Raw genomic sequence first — 17,898 nt, 5'->3', positions numbered from 1 at the left:
CATAGACCCTTATATATGCTAAAGTTTGTTGAGAATCTACAAAAGAGGTGAGATACAGGTTGTAGAATTTCAATTTGACTGTAGAGTCTTTTCACGTGACACAGACATGAGACTAATATTTTAAAACACACTTGGGAAACACTGATCTAAGGCAATGCTGTCATGGTATTGAGGACATAACAAAAGACCAAAGATGAACATGACTTGCCCAAGGTCAGTTAAGTAGAGTTAATGCTGGCTGCCTGGGACTTGAATCCAGATATCCTATCTCTGAGTCCATTGTCTTTCCATATTATTTCAATGCCTCATTTACCTTTCCTCTTGTCTTCAGCTTCCCTTTAAGCAAAGAAAACATACAGACTTATTTTCTGTAAAAGATGTAAAAGGTCTCTCACTGACAATTTTTTCTTCAAACGTCAAGCAAGGGTTATGGAAAAAAGAGACTAAGATTATAAACTTTAAATCACAATGCGACAGGGCCTTTGCCAATTAACAGTTCATGTTGTCCCTTTAGAGAAGACGATTAGATGACCCTAGATTCAAAGTTTCTGGTATCGTGTAGAAAAAAGATGAAGAAGATCACATTTCTGTAATATATGTGGCTCTATGTATCACCACGGTAGGGCTTAATAAAAATGAGTGTGTAAAAATATATGAAAGAATTAGAAAATTATCAATACTGTTAACCTCTGACCATCTGTTCCATGAAGTTCAAGGCCAAGAGAGAATCTATTCAGTCTGAGACTGCAACACTAAGCTACTGGTAGAATCCATTAAAATCAGATGTCACTGTCACTTGAAAAAATAAAAAACAAAACAAAACAAAATTCTAGTGAATGATAAGAAGTGCCAGTAGCAGGGAAAATTTAAAAAATTGTTATTTTGATAAAGAGAACATATACCATGCATCTGGGTGACCCATGAAACATCAGAGAGGTCTGACATTAAAGTCATCTTATTTGAAACACTAAGGGGGTTATCGCAAAGGTTTTAGGCAGGATAATGTTTTCTTACAGTAGAATAAATGTAAAGGTCAGATGCAATAATATTGCCTGTTTTTTTTTTTTCTTTTAAGTTGGGGAATAACATGTTAAAGAATCAAAAGAAGTTTTGTTAAAAGGGTAATCTATTTCCAGAGGATAAATGGATGTATGATAAAATTTAGTGCAAGAGTGAGAGGAAAAGTGTAAAACATCTTAAAAGACTGAGAACTGGAGAACTGGCAAGACATAGCTTTTTAAACAAATGTGGAAGAGGAATTCATATTCATCATTGTGTTTCCAACGGAGAGAGCTTTACTAAAGGGAGAGCTGTATAGGGAAGTATATTTTGATATAATTTTAAGGAAAACATTTTTACTGATGGTTAGTATCTAATGGATAGCTTCGACGAGGCATTCCGTTCTCCATCCTTAGAGAGTTCTAGCAGAGGTGAGGGACTATTTCACTTGGTTGCTTTTCTGTGGGATTCTGATGTACTAAATGAGAGTTGGAATAAGATAATATCTAAGATAGATACTTTTCAATTCTGATATATAAGAAGTATTTAGGGAAAAAAAAGTACCCAGTATATATGGTATGATTCAGATGGTGTCCAACATTAAAGTTATTTCAGTTGAGAAACTGAAAGGTTTATTACTAAAGATCCCCACCCCCACTCCCACCCTGCCCCCCCCCCCCAAAAAAAAAAAGATTGTGCTCTCACTGCAGGGTAGATGCTGGGAGACTTCCTGAATTATGGTGATCTATACACAAAAGTCTAAAGAAATTAATGGAATTTTATTCTCGATCAACTTACTTACAGAACTATGAATGAATAACATATGAAGGAATTTTTCCTAAGAAGTGAGCGAAGGGAGTGGTACAAATTGTTTTAGAAAAAACCTATTTATAGAAAAATAGAGTGTGGTACAGCTGGTAAATCACAGAATCTAAATTATTCATACTTCCTTTGGGGGAGGAGAGTAGAAGAGGAGAAAGATGAAGAAGACATGAATGTAGGGTAGTAAAGGGAAGAGGAGGTGGAAAGGAATGACAGAAGGAGAGCATTAATAAATATTTTTGGTTGAAGCAAGATAATTGACCTTTTGGGGTGGCTTCTGGGATTTTTAATTTATGCTTTCCCTCAGGCTCATTTTTCTTTCAGAATTTTATAAAATGAATCATTTTCTTTCATTTCCAGATTCAGCTTGGCAGTTGCCTTGAAAGTACTAATTATGTTTTCCTTACGTAAGAGGAGAGAGACCTATGGTTGTTGAAGCTTCATTTTTTTTTTAAACTATGCTTTAAAACTCAAAGGAGGATTAAGGATTATGTTAAGGATTATGTCACAGCTAGTTTTGAAATCATTTTGTCTACAATGAATATCAAGAAAATGATAATGGAAAAGTAGCACGGTGCCTGGAAAATCCTTTGACAGAATTATTTAGACTTTGAGTTTTTTTTTTAAGAATTTGAATATAAGGCTAAAAATTTAAACAGAACTTCAAGAAATCAGCACATGACATCTAGCATGATATGATAATAGCAGCAGTTGAAGAAATAACAGAAGCAGTCCAGAAGAGTTGTCTACATCCAAACTCTTACAGAACAATGAGCCAAAGGTCAAATCAGTCGCTATGACGCACTACTTTAGAATGAAACTGTCCTCTTCATTTTTCAATTTAGCACTATGTAGAAAATGGATATCACAGTTTATTTTATCCCTAAGTCCACAAACTATAAAGTTTGTCTTCTTGAGAGAAGTTGTTAGAGAGAAGTTGTCTCATATCCCAATAACACTTTCCTGTTTCAGAAGACACAACATCATAAGAACCAACTTTTAGGACTTCCCTGGTGGCGCAGTGATCAAGTGTCTGCCTGCCAATGCAGGGGACATGGGTTCGAGCCCTGGTCTGGGAAGATCCCACATGCCACGGAGCAACTAAGCCCGTGCGCCACAACTACTGAGCCAGCTCTCTAGGGCTCGCGAGCCACAACTACTGAGCCCATGTGCCACAACTACTGAAGCCCGCGCACCTAGAGCCTGTGCTCCACAAAAAGAGAAGCCAGTTCAGTGCAATGAAGAGTAGCCCCCCACTCGCCACAGCTAGAGAAAGCCTGTGCACAGCAACAAACACCCAATGCAGCCAAAAATAAATAAATAAAATTAAAAAACACACAAAAGAGCTTTAAGTTTTTTTTAAAAAAAAGAACCAACATTCACGTCAAAGGCAAAAACAACAAGCAAACAAAATTCAGAATGTCCTGAGAATGAAAATGGTAGTTCTACTATACAGCCTAGTGCCTATAGCTAACAATACTGTACTGTATACTTAAAATTTGCTAAGAAGGTAGATCTTATGTTAAGTGTTCTTACCCCATACACACACAAAATAATAATGATAATAATGATAGTGAGAGGAAACTTTGGGAAGTGATGGATAACTTTATAGCCTCGATGGTGGTGATGGTTTCATGGGTATGTACTTATCCCCAAAGTCATGGAGTTGTATATATTAAATATGTACAGCTTTTTACAGGTCAATCATACCTCAATAAAATGGTTTAAAAAATAAAAATAAAATTGTAGTGACCTCAAGTAGTAAAGAAGCCAAAAACTCTTAGTTGCAACTTTGACTGAAGTCATTAATGCCACATTTTTTGCCCATTCAGTTTGACCATACTTTTTCTGCTGACAGTTCCTTCCTGAGAAGTGCCTATTGCCTGGGACACGGTAGGTGCTCAATATATTACTTGTTAAATAAAGGAATTAATGAATGATAACTGAATGATAACTAAATGATGACTGAATGATAACTAAAGGAAGGAAGGAAAGAACTGACTGACAGATTTTAGGAAACAAATGCAAAGACCATGTTTGGTGGTTACAAGCATTTGAAATCCAATTCTGTCCATTGTTAACTATATGACCATGGCCAAGTTAGTACACCTCTCTCTATACCTCAGTTTCCCTTTGCTTATATAAAAGAGGCTGTTGTGAGAAATACATACTACATTACAGAAAAACATTTAAAAAAAATACATGGAGCACAGTAAATGCCAAATAAATGTTAGTTATCAAGATTATTATAAAGCTCTTATCCAGATAATTCAATACAAAAATCATTGACAACTATGAAATTAGGCCAGTGTGACTACAAACAACCTGTCTAGAGTCCAGGGACATGGGTACAATGAACTTTGAGGTTCAACCCCCAAAACTTGCACATGTCCTAGAAATTACTATTCTGTTGAAAATTGTATAGGTTGATCCTTCCCAAACACTTCTCATGAAAGTATTGGAGATAATGGCTCCTTGTGACAAAGATTCAAGGTCCTGTTTTACAAAGGGAGACATATGACTCGATACGACTAGATATACTTCTCTTACTTGACAACTATCTTCTATTAATTTTCAGTATTTGATTATTATCCTGTAGATTTAATATAAAACAGTAAATGGAGATGAAACAGTTTTTAGGTGCAATCACCAATTTTTTACTGCTTATAATTGCCTACATTTTGCTTTCGTTTATCGTATAACTCCATGGCTCAGAAAGGGTGGCTGCGTGTTGGTGTCAGTCGTTGCCCAAGACTCCTGAAGCATGTGAGTAACTGGCAAATAAAATAGTAGAAACCCTGTCTGAAAGGAGAGGGGGAAGGGATCCATTTGCACACGTGACAGAACTCTTGGAAGTCAGGAACTGTGTCTACACGGGTTGAACCAAAGAACACAGGCATAGAAACGTACAGATCAATAAACCAGATAGTGTTTTTCACTTTGCTATGCAAAGCCCATCTCTCTACCAGTCTGGATTTAGCAGTCTCTCTGGCTGATAGGAGATGGATGATACTGGAAGAGCAACATAATCTCTGTGCCTATGAAAACTGGTGAAAATTTGGATTTCTGTTTTTAGAATATCAACAAATCATCTCCAATTATACCTGTACTTCTGATATCTTTTACCACAAAATCTGCTCTCCCTTTTCTATTTCCACCCAAGGTCACTGCTTCCTCCCCCCAAATTCTTATGTTGAAGTTCTAACTCCAAATATGGCTGTATTTGGAGATAGGGTCTTTAGGAGGCAATTAAGGTTATTAATTACATGACTTAAGTCCTAATCTGATAGGACTAATGGCTTTATAAAAAGAGAAAGAGAGAGAGAGCTTTCCCTCAGCACAAGCCCAGAGGAAAGGCCATGTGAGGATGCAGCAGCAAGACAGTTGTCTGCAAGCCAAGAAGAGAGACCTCACTAGAAACTGAATGGGTCAGAACTTTGCTCTTAAATTTCCCTGCTTCCAGAATTGTGAGAAAATAAAATTTCTGTTGTTTAAGCCACCTAACCTATGGTATTTTGTTATGGCAGCCTGAAATGACTAAGACAGTCATACACTGGGAAACAAGAGCTTTATAAATATACACATAGTTCTGCTTCAGTCACACTCACCATTAGTAGTCTGTCTCCTACTTGCAACCTTCCATCTTTCTGTGCAGCTCCTCCATCTATAATTTTAGTTACATAAATGCTGTTGTCTCCAGGAATGTGTTGGTTCCCCACACCTCCTGCAATACTGAAGCCTAAACCTATGGAAAAGAAACAAAAAGAAAAGCATTGTATTTGTTTAAGAAAGTGCTATTAGTCACATTTCAACAGTCGAAAAAAAATTAATCCTCAATTTATTACAACAGTATAAATAACAATAAATTCTACTTCAATCAACTGTGTCCTTTAAACATTTGAAAGCTGTTGATTAATGCTAATGAGGCAAAACACAAGTGCAATCCTGCCCACGTTTAGTCTATGGGCTTAACTTCGTTGCTGCTGTTGTTACTCTAGCATAGAGAACAGAAGTCCTGCCAGTCATTTGGGTAGAGACCTAGATATTTCTGACATTTTAGAATGAAAAGAACAGCAATTCGAACATTCCACAAATTCTGAGATAAGAGCCATGAGGAAGATACATTGGATATCGGTGTAATAATTTCAGAGAGAAGACAAGGAAAAGAAGCTCAATGCTTGCCCTTCATGTTTCCTTCTCTGGGTACCTTGTCATATTTTCACACTTCCTGGCACTTCCTGTTATTAACTTATAGTTAATAAAGAATGAACACAAACGAATCATCCCTGCACACAGTCTAAAGAATAAACAAATAGATTATAGACTTTGTATTATGTTTGTAACAAACCATGAAATATGAAATCATTTTAAACATGGAAAATTTCCTTTTTTAAAAAAAAAATTTTGTCTTTTGGAAATTTTCCATCTTGAGAGAAGAATTCTACTATGCTATGGCTTATAATTTTTTTCTTTCAGTTTTATTGAGATATAATTGACACGCAGTACTGTATAAGTTTAAGGTGTACAGCATGATGATTTGACTTATATACATCATGAAATGATTATCACAGTAAGTTTAGTGAACATCCATCATGTCATATAGATACAAAATTAAAGAAATAGAAAAAAATTTTCCTTGTGATGAGAACTCTTAGGATTTACTCTCTTAACTTTCATGTATAACATACAGCAGTGTTAATTACATTTCTCATGTTGTATATTATATCCCTCGTATTATTTACCTTCTAAGTGGAAGTCTGTACCTTTTGACTGCCTTCATCTAACTCCCCCTCTCCTCTTCCCCCACCTCTTGGTAATCACAGATCTGATCTCTTTTTCTGTGACTGAGCTTGTTTTTGAAGTATAATTGCCCTATAATACTATGTTAGTTCCTATTACACAACACAGTGATTAGATATTTCTACACATTTCGAAATAATCACCATGATAAGTCTAGTTACAATATGTCACCGTACAAACATATTACATGGTTATTGACTATATTCCCCACATTGCACATTTCACAACCACTGACTCATTTATTTTGTAACTGGAAGTTTGTATTTCTTAATCTTCCTCACCTATATCTTCTCTCCTCTCCACCCGTCTCTCCTCTGGCAACGACTTACTTGTTCTCTGTATTTATCACTCTGTTTCCATTTTATGTTTGTTCTTTTGTTTTGTTTTTTAGATTTCCACATATAAGTGAAATTATACAGTATTTGCCTTTCTCGGTCTGACTTATTTCACTTAGCATAACATCCTCAAGGTCTATACATATTGTCATAAACTTTTATTTATATTAAACTATGGAATGATAACAAGAATAGTTATTAAAAATCATTATGAGGCCATTTTAAAAGAATGACTGATAGACTCTTTAAAAGTATAAGAACAAAAAAAATCTTTCTCAGAATATAATTGAATACACATTCAGTACAATACTCATAGCATATATTTTCATTGTATTTTGAAATGATAATAATTAACATGCAAATTACTCAGAAAGATAGATATAAGTCACAGACATCTGTAACTAAAGACAGAACATTTCTGTAACTTGCTTAAGAAATTTAACGCCCCCTCACACACACACCCCTAGTTGCCTAGTTTTAAAAAACCACACACTTCTTTTATGATAAGACAATCATAAAAATTTTTGGCACTTTATACAATGAAAAACACTTTAGAAATACTCCATTTCACTATCCTTGTATTGAATAAATATTGAGTAGGGCTATGTGCTGCTCTTAAGATAGCATAAGTGATTAGTTAATGGAAAAATAATGGCATGCTAAATTATAAAGTAACACCTCTGGAATGATACCTGAAAGGAAGTGATTTTTTTGTTAAATTAGTTGTTAACAATAAATGGAAAATGGATTTAAATTGATAGGGCAATTAAAATAAGTGTTATTTAATTTCCTACTAGAGTGGGTAATTCTTCTTTATTGATGCTTTGACATTGCATAGATCTATAAACATATTTGTTTCCCTCATATTTAAAGAATTTGTTTACCAAGTGAAAGATGACCAAGGGTAGATAAAATGTCCCCAACTGGCTTTTCCTATGAAATTAAAAATACATATCAGCTCATGTTTTCTAAAACTGTTACTTTATATTTATATATGATTATAGGAAAGCTTAAAAAACATATTTACAAAAGTTTCATAGCCACATGCTAGGATCAATCTACTGCATTTACAATAGTACAGAAGTCATTCCGAACTGTGGACAAAAGGTTAAAGAAAATTCAGGGACTCTGATTTACATCTACTATGCCAACAGTACATGCCACAGCCGGTCTGAGTTACAGAAGAGCTAAGGAAACAAATTACCACTATAAACAAGGTTAAGTCCAACAAAGGGAGTAACTATGTAGTTGAGATTTGAAGTTGAAGATTTTACCAAGACAATGAAATCACTGTGGATACCGTAGACATAAATATATCAGCTAAAAAGGAAACAACGTTTTTTCGGCTAAGATTAGGCTTAAGAACTTCTTAACTGGTGACTCTGCTTAAGCTAAAGTATTTTTAGTAAGAGCCAGAGAATGGCTCTAAAGGTACAGAACTAAACATTTCCCTTAATTTCTCTTACTTTGGTGGAACATGGATACATTTAAAAATAATCAATATTTGGTCAACATTCAACCACATTCCAGATATTCAATTCAACATGATAGGTAAACGTATAGCTTATGTCTACATCCAGAATACAAGGTTATTTACACGTGGAAGTATCCATCTGTGTTATAAAATCGAATCTGGTCCTATCTATCCATCCATCCATCCATCCATCCATCCATTCATTCATTTATTCATTCATTCACTCACTCATATATCCACTCATTCAACAAGAATCTCCTGAGTACATACCATGCATTGCATAACAGCTGCTATCAACTGTAGCCAACATAAATGTAAAGAAATGGATTGACCAGAAACACTACAGAAATAATGATCCATGAGTTCATATGAGTGACTGTGGCTGAACCTGGCTGAAGCAATGGTCTAAATCCAGATGACGTCTTGGCTTTTTGGAGGACTGCTCTATGAAGACAAATGTGGTCTAGGTCCACCAAGCCATAAGACCAAATCCAAATGATCAGTTTGGAGGTACTGGTTTCCTTGCACACACTCTGTGAAAGCAGGGGTAGTCTGTCTACATTATAGGATCATTCTCTACCCTCATTTGCTCATACTTCCTTCCTTCAATCCACTCTAGACACACTGCCTTGATATTTCTAGAACATGCCAGACACACTCCCACCTTAGGGCATTTGCTCTAGCTGTTTCTGCTGCCTGGAACACCCTGCCTTCAGCCTGTTGTTAAAATTTCAATTTCTCTGGGAGCCTGACCCTGACCTCCCTATTTAATACTGTTCCCTAACAATCCATCCCACTTCCTTATCCTGCTCTATTTTCAGTGTCCCTTAGCACTTATTACCTTGTGATATACGATATAAATTATCTATGTATTTTATTTAATTTTTTATTGCCTATCTCCTTGGTGAAAATATAAACTCCAGATGACAGGGATTTTATTTTTATTTTTTTGCAGTACGTGGGCCTCTCACTGTAGTGGCCTCTCCCGTTGCGGAGCACAGGCTCTGGATGCACAGGCTCAGCGGCCATGGCTCACGGGCCCAGCCGCTCCGCGGCATGCGGGATCCTCCCGGTTCGGGGCACGAATCCGCGTCCCCTGCATCGGCAGGCGGACTCTCAACCACTACGCCACCAGGGAAGCCCGACAGGGATTTTTAACTATTTCATGCTATGCAGTAGAACCAGGGCAGATACATAGTTACCTCATAAATATGCATTAAATGAAAGAATGGATAAACATATGAATAGAAGAGGACAAGGAAAATCACTTGTCTCTGAGAACGACTCCCCTTTAATATGAAGCTGGTGGCTTTAGAGAGAGAGGAACAGCTGAAAAAGTGAGCGCCGTTAGTTGGAGTTGATAAATGTATATGTTACATTTCCTCATTGAACTCCGGTTACCTCTCCATCTTAGTCTATACAAAGTTTATGGCAACCACTGTGCAGGCAGTGGTACAACAGCAGAGCCAGCTTCGTATCCTGATTCTTCCATCTACTAGCTGTGTAAACTGGAGTCCCAATCTCCTCATGTGTAATAAGGGAATAAACGTATCTATGGGGCTTCCCTGGTGGCGCAGTGGTTGAGAGTCCGCCTGCCGATGCAGGGGACACGGGTTCGTGCCCCGGTCCGGGAAGATTCCACATGCCGTGGAGCGGCTGGGCCCGTGAGCCATGGCCGCTGAGCCCGCGCGTCCGGAGCCTGTGCTCCGCAACGGGAGAGGCCCGCGCACCTCAAAACAAACAAACAAAAAACCGTATCTATGTTCTTTAGTAATTGGCACATAATAGATTCATTTTTCAAATTTCTTTTAAAATTTTTATATAATTTTGAAAGGTTACTTTCCATTTACAGTTATTACAAAAATAGATTCTTGATAAATAAAAACTCTCTGCTTTCAATAAGCTCTCAAGTTGTCTGGAAAACAGATACCTAAAGATCTTGACATAACTGAACAGGCTAGGATAAGTTCTGTAATGGTACTATGATATGTGAGTATGGAGGGGATCATGACTTCTTAGAAGAGCAGGAGGAGAATCAACAAAAGGTTTAGCATTTGGGCCGGATCTTGAATAAAGTATTAAGTCAGAATTGATAAAAGAGAACGCATCTTTATTTTATTTTATTTTGCGGTACGCGGGCCTCTCACTGTTGTGGCCTCTCCCGTTGCAGAGCACAGGCTCCGGGCGTGCAGGCTCAGCGGCCATGGCTCACGGGCCCAGCCGCTCCGCGGCATGTGGGATCTTCCCAGACCGGGGCACGAATCCGTGTCCCCTGACTCTCAACCACTGCGCCACCAGGGAAGCCCGAGAACGCATCTTTAAAACCAATACATCAGACTAAGTAACTAAAGAGTCAGCTGCCCTGACTTAGATCATACAGTGCTCATAAAATCCCAGCTCCCCTGTGCTGGAAATTGAGACCAAAATGCCTAGCGAACACTCAAAACCTGTATTTACAGTAAGATAAGCTAGAGCGGCCCCTAACAAGACAAATACAATGAGTATTATAACGATTTGAGCAAGGAACACTGATTTTTGGTAAGTGACCAATTTAGAGAATTGGTTACAATATTGAAAAGATGTGTCCATGATAAAGAAATTGACTAATCAATTATAAAATAAACTCAGTGACAAGAGTTAGTAGGTCTCATCCTAAAATCGTGACCCTAACACTATCGACTGTGGAAAGTTTGGCTACTGAGAATAATACTAAACCTGCCTATACATGTGTCAGTAATAAACAAAGCTGACACAGAACAATATAAGTATTAAAATCACAAAAGGAAGTAAAATCAGTGGATATTTCAGTACTCTGGCAAAGGAAAAAAGCAAGTGAAATTTAAACACCTAATTCCCCAAACAATTAAAAACGGATCTGTTTGACAAACCTGATGTGCAAACAATTTCAGGATTACATCTAGTGCATAAAGCTGGGTTCTTCTTTCCATATTTCCTGCATATCCCCAGATTGTATATCCTCATGTTAACACAGGAGGTGCGGGCGTAGGGAAAGGAATGTCTGAACGTTGTTTAAAGCCTTTAACTTAACCTTTTCCCATGCAAAATCTTTTCCTTCTCCTGTGAAAAAAGAACACGAGGAACGATCCCAGTTCACCCTTTCCCCTGGGTGCCTGAGGAGCAGGTGCCAGTGGAAGGTGGAGGCCTGAAGGAGGAAGTCTTGGGAAAACGGGCCGATTCTGTGTGTGGGAAGCTTAGAATAAAAACCCCAGTACCTGAAAGAGTCATGTGACTACAATGTACCCATTTAGTCTTTATGGGTGTAAAGAACGAATCCCCATGATGTCTTATAATCAATCATTCACCAACATGGTTCAACTTCATTTTATGTGACTTTACTAGGAGGGCACTCTGGGGCGCCTCCAAAATTTTAATATTATTAAGCAGACTGCTTCTGTCACAGTTCATCTAGGGTCTGCAAGGTAGGGTGTTTAGTGCTTTACAAAAAAAAAAAAAAATACTATAGTGGTATTCTGTACGTTCTGACTATACGATCCTATTTTATTAAAGGAAACACGGAATCCATCCTGAAGCCTGGCAGGCTTTGTTTTAGGAAATACAGGCAACCTAACTGCTGAATGTGCATACATTTCATTTGACAAACAAAACAAAAACTTCACCTGCGGGTCTGGTCTACACAGGTAACAGACTACTTTACATCTCTTCTCCTTTAGAAAAAAATCATTGTTTAAAAAAATACCAAAAATGTGTCTTTCATTTTAATTTGAGAGAATAATTAATTAATCATATCTACAGTGCCCGATGAGACTAAAGACCAAAGCTGTATGTTCTTACTCTCTGGATTCTCCCTGGGTTCAAACGACAAAGTCTGGAGTTGAAAGAGGTGGTTCTGTTCAAAATGCCTTTGGCACTGGCTAGGCAGGCTCAATCCTGCTTAAGGATCTCTCACAGATCACCTAATTCACTTCCACAGTCAATGTTCCAAGATTTTCTCCTGACTATGTACCTCAAAATACCCACTTAGGGGGCTTCCCTGGTGGCGCAGTGGTTGAGAGTCCGCCTGCCGATGCAGGGGACACGGGTTCGTACCACGGTCCGGGAAGATCCCACATGCTGCGGAGCGGCTGGGCCCGTGAGCCATGGCCACTGAGCTTGCGCATCCAGAGCCTGTGCCCCACAGCGGGAGAGGCCACAACACTGAGAGGCCCGCGTACCACAAAAACAACAACAACAACAGAAAACCCACTTATACTTTTTGCCTAAAAAGAGGCATCACTCAATGCCTATTTTATTGTGAAAAGTCTCCATGTCTATACCTACCCTTTCTCAAAGGAATGAGTATCATTCCTCTTTTCTAAACCTAAATCTTCCCCTTCACCATTGAATTTTACTCATTATTCCTTTTTTTTCCCTTCTAGAATATTCAGTCCCTTACCATCAATGCTTTTCTTCTATTCTGGCTTTGACCATGCTTCTGCCCTATCCTAGAAAGACCTTCTCTTGGGACTTCCCTGATGGTGCAGTGGTTAAGAATCCGCCTGCCTATGCAGGGGGCACGGGTTCGAGCCCTGGTCCAGGAAGATCCCACATACTGCAAAGCAATAAAGCCCGTGCACCACAACTACTGAGCCTGCGCTCTAGAGCCTGTGAGCCACAACTACTGAAGCCCGCCTGCCTAGAACCCGTGTTCCACAAGAGAAGCCACCACAATGAGAAGCCCGTGCACCACAACGAAGAGTAGCCCCCGCTCACTGCAACTAGAGAACGCCCGCACACAGCAACGAAGACCCAGTGCAGCCAGTAAATGAATTAATTTTAAAAAATAAATTAATAAAAAAAATCTTCTCTTGAACTTGCTGCCTCATTTACTGTAAGAGCTGGAGTTTGTAAACAGTGATCTCTAGTTACTAACTGCATTTCCGTATCACACATACTTTCCTCAGTCTCCTCCATCTGACTCCGTATACCACAATCTACTCAAATGGCAGTGGTTATAGGTTGAATTACGCCTTTCAAAAGACAGACTGAAGTCCTAAGCCCTGTTACCTGTGAATGTGACCTTATTTGGAAACAGGGTTTTTGCAGATGCAATCAATTTAAGATGAAGTTAAACTGGATTCGTGTGAGCCCCAATCCAATGATTGGTGTCCTCGTAAGAAGAGGAAATGTGGACCCAGAAACACAGAAACACACAGAGAAGAATGCATGTGATGACAGAGGCAGAGAGCAGGATGGTACATGTATAAGCCAAGAAATGCCATGGAACAAACTCCCTCAGAGCTCTCCAGAAGGAATCAATCATGCTGGCCTCTTGATCTCAGACCTCCAGGCTCCAGAACTGCAAGAGAATAAATTTCGATTGTTTTAAACCACCCAAGTTGTGGTTATTTGTTAAAGTAGGAAATTAATACATCATCTAATTCTAATGGTCTAAGTGGTGGTATGTATATCTATCTCTTTATAATGAAATCATACACACACACACACAAGTTTGGGCACTTATCAACATAGCAGTGGTCATTGAAACTATGAAAATGGATTCTCCAACAAGAAAGAGATTACAGAGAGAATAGGATTCTATAGTATGTGCCTTGGGGAATAACTATTATCTGAGAGAAGTGAATTTAGCCTGTATGCCCAGAGTTTCTGATTCAGAATATCTGGCATGTGCCCCCAAATTTGCATTTCTAACAAGCTCCCACGTGATGCTAATGCTACTGGTGTGAGGACCACATTCTGAGAACCACTGTTTCAGAGCAATAGAAAAAGATAAAATGAAGTGAGAAGTAGTAAAAGAAATATGAGAAGAAACGGGGCCGTATAACGTGATGAGGGTAGGAATGTAAAAGAAATCAGTAGAGTTCTATGTAATGCAGAAAGAACAAAAACCCATCAAAGGACTGAAATTTCCAGTCCTTTTGGAGGAAGATTCTGGATGACTGGCTGGGCTCCTTGCCTGGTGGAACTGCTAGTTTATAGTTACCTCACTCATTCCCATAATAGGAGGGGACGGCACAAAATGTGTAAACGTATTATATATATGTACATATGTCTTCTCTATTGCTACTTCACTAAATCAAGTGCTTATCCAATCATGCTTGCTTTAGTGTAAAAGGCTCATGACCACATTCCCTGATTCCAGTCTTTCCCTGCCTGATTCTCCAATCCATTCAGCAAAGATTTTCCAGGTTATTCTTTCCCTAAAATTCTACATCCATTGTGTTGCTCTGTTTCCTGAAATTGTCCGTCACTGTTCATTTTCTACAGGAATGCTATATCCCCTCTTCTCACTATTCCTTACTTCTCTGCTACTAAGCTTCCCCCCAAGCAAGATGAGCTTGCTGTTTTTCTACTGTTACTCCTGGTTCCCATCTGAAATGCCTTCACCACTTTAATTTTCAAGACCACTCAAGTCTTTGCCAACTCAAAGTAGTTCATTTCTAAGTTGAACCCCAGTAGAACCAATTATACGTATCAGCTTTTTTACATCTATTTAAATAGAATGAGTTAACTCATTCAACAAACACTAATTGATAACTACTCATGGGCCAAGGACTGCCCTATATATATTGTGGTTATATCAGTGAATCAGTGTTTATGGTTCTTTTCTAATGGAGAGTAAGGCAAGTAAAGAGGCAATGAAAACCCGGTGTGGTAAGTGTTGATAGGAGAGGAACAGGTGCTAACTATAAGTCCTGATAGCCAATCTGAGGCCTAGAAGATGAAAGTGAGCCAGGAGAAAGGGAATGGGTAGAGAACATCCCTGTAGAAGGAAACATGCACTTAAAGACTCAGAGTTGGGAGATAACATGGCTTATTTGAGAAACTTATTTGAGAAATATTTCATGTGAAAGCAACAAGTAGTCTTAGTTAGAATACAGGCTGCAGGAGGAGAGGAACCATACCCCTTATACTCACCAATGTACACTTAGCCCCTGATACTATGCATAATAAATAGTTTGGAATAAATGGAGACAGGAGGACTCTTTCTCCACTGAATTAAGAGGGAAGGAGAGGATGGTGTAGATAAAGGTTAAGATTATTGGCTTAATGGCAGTACACTAAAGTCGTTCTCATCTTCAATTTACTCTGATAACAAGAAAGTGTGGTACTGGCTAAGATGAGGGAAGTAGTGAGGTCAGAGATTTGAGAAAGTACAGAAGTTTTGAAATAGCTCTTAGGGAAGATGGAAGAAATAATTGATTAGAGAAACGCAGAAAAATTGCAAGGAACTGTTGATTGTCTCGTTAGGGTTTAGTGACTATGAATTAATGATAGCACTATTCTAGTAACTTTTTTTCCTTCAGCAATTCTCAGCAGTCTAGGTATAAGCACAGAAAGTGTAAGAAGTTAGATTAAATCACTTTTGAAATTAATCTTTTGTGTGCATTGATCTTCTCTCTTCAACTAAATCATAAGATCCTAGAAAGTAGGGGTTGCATAAAATAGATCATCTTGTGCACACTGCTGGCATATGGTAATTGTTCAATAAATATTTACAGGATGAATTAATGATTGAATTGTTCAAAGACCAAATGATCAAATGGCATAGGTATACTTTTAAGTGTCAAGCATCTCACATTAACAGATGTGTACACTTTAACAGACTGCTTTAGCTCAAGAAAAAAAAGTGACCAGAATAACTCATACTGAGCATTTTAATGTGCCAACTACTGCCTCGTGTGCTTGGGAATTAATGAAGTGTCTATTGTATCTAAAGAAACAATAGAGATTACCAATGAGAAATGTATTTACTCTTTATTAAATCTAAGAATGATCAGCACTTCCTTGCCTGCATCCTTACAAAGGAAGTAACCTGCTCTGACCACAGCTGACTGCTCACGGGACAGTATGACAAAGTGTGATCAGATGTTCTCTTACTGATTTACCGTCTATTTTATTGTACTTGAAATGGAATATCCTCCAAGCTTCCAGCATTTAAAAGTGATAGGCGCTGCCTTTACCTATCAACCACGTCTGCCTGAATGCTTTTTCCTAAGTTGACTCTAGTTGCCAATGTAAACCAAAGTCATTAATATTGACTCTGGATACAGTCCAGGCTGTTTGGAGGCATCTAGATCCCAACACATAAAGTTATCAAAAGTAACAGATTATTTGAGAGAGATAAAAATCAACTCATAGTTTGAAGTCTTGATAGGAATGTTCCAATTGGCAGGGTTGCTGCTGGGGAAATCAGAGCAGAAAGTCTGAAGGGTAATTGGATGGGTCTTGATAAATTTCCATCCACAAAGGCTGTTATCCAGTAACACCTCTTCGGCAAAGTCCTCCCTAATACCCATCTTTTAAATTAAAAGTAATGTGTCCGTGACCACATTTAATGCTATTTCTCTCTCTCACTTTTAATGAGACATCATTTTCTATATTAAATGAGTTACTTATAGGAAGGGTTGATATTGAAAACATTTAATAGCTTGTATAGCATGGACACCAACCAATCAGAACAGGCGCCTGCCATAAACCACTACTGTGGTATGCAGCACCTAACTGTCAGCTCTGTTCTGGAAAAGTTTAATGTCCCCCATGTTGGACAGTTAGCACTTTGAATGTAGAGGGAATAATAACTCTTTTTTTAAAATGTATTCATTTCATTTTTGCCTGCGTTGGGTCTTCATTGCTGCGCGTGGGCTTTCTCTAGTTGCGGTGAGCAGGGGCTACTGTTCGTTGCCGTGCGCAGGCTTCTCATTACGGTAGCTTCTCTTCTTGCAGAGCACAGGCTCTAGGCGCCTGGGCTTCAGTAGTTGCGGCACGTGGGCTCAGTAGTTGTGGCACACGGGCTTAGCTGCTCCGCGTTATGTGGGATCTTCCCGGACCAGGCTCGAACCCGTGTCCCCTGCATTGGCAGGCGGATTCTTAACCACTGCGCCACCAGGGAAGCCCAATAACTCTTTTATTTATGTTCCCCAGGAGCATTATGAACAAAGTCGATACTCCAAAACTGATTTTTAAAATGAATGAATCAAATAAAAATCACTGAATCCTTTTTCCATAAGTATACTTTAATGAACTGTGAAGGAAAGGGCTCAGGCTGGTAAAATAATGTGGTGAGTTACTTCATTCATTCTTTAAAAAACATTTAAGTTCCAGGCTATGTTAGTTTTCTATGGCTGTTGGAACAAAGTTACACAAAACTGGGTGACTTAAACAACAGAAAATTTTTGTCTGACAATTCTGGAGGCTAGAAGTCCAGATCAAGGCATCTGGTTCTGCCTGAGGGCTGGAGGAAAATCTGTTCCATGCCTCTCTCCTAGATTCTGGTGTTTGGCTGACAATCTTTGGCATTCCTTGGCTTATAGAGGCAACACCCCCATCTCTGCTTTCATCTTCACGTGACATTCTCCCTATGTATGTGTCTGTCTCTGTATCCAACTTTCTTCGTTTTATAAGGATACCAGTTATATTGGATTAAGGCCCACCAAAATGATCTCATCTTAACCTGGATCATCAGCAAATTTCCTACTTTCAATTAAG

General features: G+C 38.5%; 1 protein-coding gene across 8 annotated transcripts in view; it reads right to left on the bottom strand.

The window, feature by feature from the left end:
- Window positions 1-17,898, bottom strand: part of DLG2 (discs large MAGUK scaffold protein 2) — an 812,656-nt gene that overhangs the window by 529,418 nt on the left and 265,340 nt on the right. For all 8 annotated transcript variants that reach the window (XR_014326386.1, XM_082844899.1, XM_082844903.1 and 5 more), the window contains one exon: window positions 5,430-5,566. Coding sequence is in view for 7 of the 8 variants with exons in the window: in XM_082844899.1 (XP_082701025.1) it covers window positions 5,430-5,566 (137 nt within the window). In the remaining variant the exon portion in view is untranslated. The remainder of the gene's footprint in view (window positions 1-5,429; window positions 5,567-17,898) is intronic.

This window comes from Leucopleurus acutus (assembly GCF_964270905.1).
Source record: "Leucopleurus acutus genome assembly, chromosome: 8".
NCBI classification, from domain to species: domain Eukaryota; kingdom Metazoa; phylum Chordata; class Mammalia; order Artiodactyla; family Delphinidae; genus Leucopleurus; species Leucopleurus acutus.
The sequence above is the reverse complement of the archived record's forward strand: the minus strand, read 5'-3'. Positions and strand labels throughout refer to the sequence as shown.